Genomic DNA, 5,843 nt, shown 5'->3' on the forward strand with positions numbered 1-5,843 from the left:
ACCTCACCCTAGTTCCAAACTTCCAGCTCAGCATTGTCCCCATGACTTGTCCGGACTTGTCCTACCTGCCTATCTCCTTTTCCACCTATCCACTCCACCCTCTCCTCCCTGACCTATCACCTTCATCCCCTCCCCCACTCACCCATTGTACTCTATGCTACTTTCTTCCCACCCCCACCCTCCTCTAGCTTATCTCTCCACGCTTCAGGCTCACTGCCTTTATTCCTGATGAAGGGCTTTTGCCCGAAACGTCGATTTCGAAGCGCCTTGGATGCTGCCTGAACTGCTGTGCTCTTCCAGCACCACTAATCCAGAATCTGGTTTCCAGCATCTGCAATCATTGTTTTTACCCAGAATACCTGGCTAACTGAGAGGCAGTGCTATTGTCAAAGGCTATGCATTTGTAAATAAAGGGTGACTGGTGATTGGCTGCTGGCTGTGAAGGCTGATTTCAGTTTTGTGGTCACAGTTAGTGAGGCTAGCTTTCAAATCCAAATTTTACTTGTACTGATTGAATTTAAACTGCACCAGCAGCCATGGTGGGATTTAAACCTGTTTCCCAGCGTATAGGCATACTCATTCAACAACATTACTATTATCTCCTGCCGCCCCAACCCAATATATACAGCGAAAGCAGCAGGAGATCAGAACTGTGCAGGTAGGGCAAGATGCCAAGTCGTAAGTAGCATCTTAAAATAATAGATTTAAAAATAATTCAAAGTGAAGATCAAATTAGCTTCAGGACATAACCAACAGAATTTCTTATCTACAGCAATTCGACTTTAATCTGCCTTTAAAAGGACAGGCCACATCTCTGCTTTAGCAGCAGAATGTCGCATTGTCCATGACAATGTTACAATATTCCTGTCATGATTGATCAGTTTAACCTCTCACCTCTGAGTAAGAAAGCTCAAATCCCACTCCAAGAATTGGATTTATAATCTAATTTGAAAGCCTCATGCAGTATTGTCAGAATGTCACATTGCCAGAGAGCTATTTTACAGAAAAAGGCATTGCCTAAAGAGCTGTTGACCCTCTCAGCTGGATGTAAAAGGCTCACAGCACTATTCCAAAGAAGATATGAGTGTGCATTTGAATCCTGGCCAATATTTATCCTCACAACCCAATTATTTTAAAACAATAGCTGAACTAATCATGGTTAAGTCTAATTTATTGGATCTCACTCTGCACAAATTGGTTACTGGATTTTTTTACTGCATGACAATATGAAAACTCAGTACTTCAAAAGTACTTTACTGCTGTAAAGTGCTTTGAGATATCCAGAAGTCTAGGTACATAAATGCAGGTTATTCATTTTCAAGGACACAACTACCTGTAGTTGTGGTAGCTTGCAAAGCTCATTGGTAACATTGAAAGGTTGAGTTAGTAAGGTATATGGTATTTGTTTTGCAGCATATTATGGACTACTTTATAAGTACTCCTGGTAAGTCAAACTAGGCAAAAGGACTAATTGGGTGCTCTAGGTAAGGAGGGGACTCAAAGAGAGGGAGGATCAGAATATTTGTTGGCCCCCTGATTTTCAGTCTGCTTGTTTAAAGGGATTTTTCCATAGGTCTGCATTTTCCATTGGAAGACAACCTCCTCCTAGTGCTGTGCCTTAGAATAATGAGGGCTAACATTCTGTGATGATGGTCTGCTCCATTAACCCTTGTGTTTCCCCAGTCAGGAACGAAAGCTGAGGAGGTTCAGACGGGCCTCAAGCTGCTCGCAGTTGCAGTCCAGAAGGCCCAGAATATGACAGTCAACAGCAACATGCTATATCTAATAGAGAGAAGCTACAGTAATATCCGAAGCATCACGCAGATGGTGAGGAGTTTGAGTACCCCGGTAAGTGGTGCACATTAATTTATGAGACAAGTCAGAGAATTGAAGGTGGGGTTTTGGCACTCTTTATTGTGAAGTGGGCAGGTGGGGTACACTGAGGGTTGGGGTTGATGGTAATCTTTACTAGTATCCATCTTCCTTCTTTGTAGTTTCCATCCTTCCCCGATCTGTATTCAAGACAATTAGCTCCTGCCTGCTACAGTGCACAGGATAGTAGGAATCCCTTCTGAGCTTTTCCTTCCCTGGGAAAAGTGAGACTTTTAGCAATGGAGGCCATCACCTATGAGCCAATGTTGCCCTCATATTGTGTCCACTGACACAAAGCAAGCTGCGAATGCTTCAGATATTGATTGGTAATGGAAATTTTCCTGGCCTGATGATACCAAGACAACCTGTGATGTTTGCCTCTAAGAGATCAGTCCTTTTTTGGTATGGTAATGTTTAATAAGGCAAGTTTAATCATTGATCTCCAAGTAAAAGATTCCCTAGGGGTTAGCGGACGTAACATGGGAGCGAGCAACTTGGATCGCAAACAGCTGTGCTAAACTTAAATAAGGGTAATGACATAGGGATGAGGGCAAAGTGGGCTGGAGGACTGGTAAAAGAAACTTAGCAGAAAAGATAGTTGCGTAACAATGGCAGACATTTAAGAAAATAGTTAGATTAGATTCCCACAGTATGGAAACAGGCCCTTCAGCTCAACAAGTCCACACCAACCCTCTGAAGAGTAACCAACCCAGACCCATTCCCCTATCCTATATTTACCCCTAACTAATGCACCTAACACTATGGGGCAATTTAGCATGGCTAATTCACCTAACCTGCACATCTTTGGACTGTGGGAGGAAACCAGAGCACCCGGAGAAAACCCATGCAGACAAGGGGACAATGTGCAAACTCCACACAGACAGTCACCTGAGGCTGGAATCGAACCTAGATCCCTGGTGCTGTGAGGCAGCAGTGCTAACCACTGAGCCACCGTGACCCCCCACAACAAAGATATATCCCAGTGACAAAGAAGGATACTAGGAAGTCTTTCACAAAGGATAAACCAATCATGACTAAACAAGTAAGTTCAAATTCAAAGAAAAAATACGATGTGGCAAAGATTAGTGGTAAACCTGAGTTATTACGAAAAGTTTAACACCCAGCAAAAGATGAATAAGAAACAAATAAACAAGAGAAAAAGTAAACCAAAGAAAACTTGCAAATAGAATAAAAATAGACAGTATGAGCTTGTAATGAGTACATCCACGACAAAACAGCCCTCTTGATTGGCACCACATCCACAACCAATCAGTCTCTCCAACAGTAGCAGCAGTGATGCATCCAGATAGAATGCTTTCTATGGTGCATCTATAAAAATTAATAAGAGTCTTTATTGACATGCCAAATTTATTTAGGAGAAAGTGAGGACCGCAGATGCTGGAGATCAGAGTCGAAGAGTGTGGTGCTGGAAAAGCTCAGCCGGTCAGGCAGCATCCGAGGGGCAGGAAAATCGACATTGCAGGCATAAGCCCTTCATCAGGAATGAGGCCAAATTGATTTAGCCTCCTGAGGAAATAGAAGCGTTGTTGTGCTTTATTGACCATAGTGTCAATGTGGGTGGACCAGGACAGATGGTTGGTGATCATCACCGCTAAGAACTTGGCTCTTTAGATCATCTCCACCTCAGCACCATTGATGTAGACAGGAGGTTGCCCTCTATCTTGCTTACTGAAGTCAATCAGATCAGCCATGACCTCACTGTATGATGCAGAAGACTCAATAGGCCAAATGGCCTACTTCTTTGCCTATGTCTCATGGTTTGTGGACAAGTGAACTTTAAAATCCAAAAGCTGTTGGCCTCAGATTAGCAACCTGCATTACCAGAAGACACTAGCCAATGTCAAGGCCTGTGATAGAGCGCCCCATTCCTTGCTCACCTGTCAGCTCTTAAGTGAGCTGATTGGTAGGCGATCAGGTGAGTTACCTCACCGATAGGTTGGAATTGTTAGTCATGACTTAATGCACTTACCCCCCACACAATGGAGAAAAGAGAAAGCCCCATGCCTATTTAGTGTTCAGTTTGAGAGTGAGAAACATGGATTGGAAACAAAAGTGAGAAACATAAGTAAGGATAATTAAACATGGATAAGGGCTGAGTTGGCCGTGTGAAATGGGAAAGGAATTCAGCAGAAAAGAAAATTTGAAATCGTGTATGGAATGAGTTGCCAGAGGAAATGGTGGAGGCTAGTATAATTACAACATTTAAAAGGCATATGGATGGGTACATGAATAGGAAGGGTTTAGCAGGATATGGGCCAAATGCTGGCAAATGGGACTTGGTCAGATTGGCAGGTCTGGTTGGCACAGACATATTGGACTGAAGGGTCTGTTTCTGTGTTGTATGACTGTATGACCCTGATTGGTGAGGGATGAATTCCCTTGACAATGCCTTGACCAGTCTGATAAATGGTCCAATGGTTTGAAAGATATGTATAGAATTAGTGGATCTTAGCTTAATTGTGGTAATGCAATAACACGTGGCTTCTGGGTTAGAAAGCAGTAGTATGATACAACACACAAACTTACCAATGTGGCTGGGCCATCGCCAAAACTATACTGGGAGAGTACCAATTTCTGGAAATTGAATACAGAAAGGAAAGGGCTCAGCTGTAATGATCTCATGCATCCATTAGATTGCTACAACTCACCGTCTAGGTTCACACATGCGGAATTAACAGGGCTTCTTCAACAGGGCTTTCCAAACCCTAGAGGAATCTTATGGTATGACAGGTAGTGCTCCTAACTGTGAGATAGAAGTACTGCTTCAAGTGCCACAGGATTTGACAGTCACAGATGACACATCGTAACTTGGCCAGAAAAGTCAATCTGCAATCCTTCCAAACGCCTATGATGGAAGTGCAAGGGAGCATGTAGTAGTGCAGCATGCCCACATTAAAAATCGCAAAGCACAGGTTCATGCAGTGACCAGGGAACATCCAAGAGACTGCTGCACACTATAGAAAAACAAGGGCAGCAAATGTACAGGAATTCCAGCGCCTGCAAGATCTCAAAGCTACATACCAACCTGATTTGCACCTGGCTCACTGTTCCTTCATTGTTGCTGGGTCAAAATTCTGGAAGTCCCTCCATGACGACGCTGTGGAGTGGTCTCCACACCACATGGACCACAATGGTTCAAGTGGATGGTTCACCACGATCTTCTCAAGAGCAATTAAGGATGCACAATAAACTCTGGCCTCACCAGTAATGCCCATCTCCCAGGAATGCACGAAAAGATGGACCCTTGGGCAAGGTAAATGAGGGTAAGCAGTCATGTGGGATACGACCATAGTCAAAGTCATACCTTCAGAGGAGAGAAGGAGAGAGATTTGGCAAAAATAAAATGCTGCATGTAAGAGGTTGCTGAGTTGCTAATGCAACACGGCCAGATTAGTATCAAGAGTAGTATGGTGAATGACCAGAGTGTGAACAGTTAGTGGGTCTCACAAACAAGACAGCTGATTAAGCTGAATAGTTGACATGGCATGCTGGTTAGCTGAAGAGTTAGTGACCACATTTATACCAAAGGTAATTTAAGTCTTTCTATTGCTAGGCTCAGTCACTGCCCCATGTTTTCAACTTACTCTTCAAACAAAAACATTATGTCTAAACCAAACAAATTGACAATGATACTGAATAAAAAGGTAAAAACAATGACTGCAGATGCTGGAAACCAGATTCTGGATCAGTGGTGCTGGAAGAGCACAGCAATTCAGGCAGCATCCGAGGACAGGCAAAATCGACGTTTCGGGCAAAAGCCCTTCATCAGGAATAAAGGCAGAGAGCCTGAAGCGTGGAGAGATAAGCTAGAGGAGGGGGGGGGTGGGGAGAGAGTAGCATAGAGTACAATAGGTCAGTGGGGAAGGAGATATACACGCCGTGACATCGAACAATTCTTCCGTCGCCTCCGCCTCCAAGCTTACTTTCACAATCAGGACTCCCGCCCACCT

The 5,843-nt window shown here is 43.7% G+C and overlaps 1 protein-coding gene and 1 long non-coding RNA gene across 3 annotated transcripts in view; one reads left to right on the plus strand and one right to left on the minus strand.

Moving 5' to 3' along the window:
- Positions 1-5,843, minus strand: part of LOC122544344 — an 87,187-nt gene that overhangs the window by 49,362 nt on the left and 31,982 nt on the right. The window lies entirely within an intron of this gene.
- epoa (erythropoietin a) overlaps positions 1-5,843 on the plus strand; it is a 63,320-nt gene that overhangs the window by 44,802 nt on the left and 12,675 nt on the right. For both annotated transcript variants that reach the window (XM_043683548.1, XM_043683549.1), the window contains exon 4: positions 1,684-1,848. In XM_043683548.1, coding sequence (XP_043539483.1) covers positions 1,684-1,848 — 165 coding nt within the window. The remainder of the gene's footprint in view (positions 1-1,683; positions 1,849-5,843) is intronic.

The sequence above is a fragment of the Chiloscyllium plagiosum genome, chromosome 48, assembly GCF_004010195.1.
Source record: "Chiloscyllium plagiosum isolate BGI_BamShark_2017 chromosome 48, ASM401019v2, whole genome shotgun sequence".
Taxonomy (NCBI): domain Eukaryota; kingdom Metazoa; phylum Chordata; class Chondrichthyes; order Orectolobiformes; family Hemiscylliidae; genus Chiloscyllium; species Chiloscyllium plagiosum.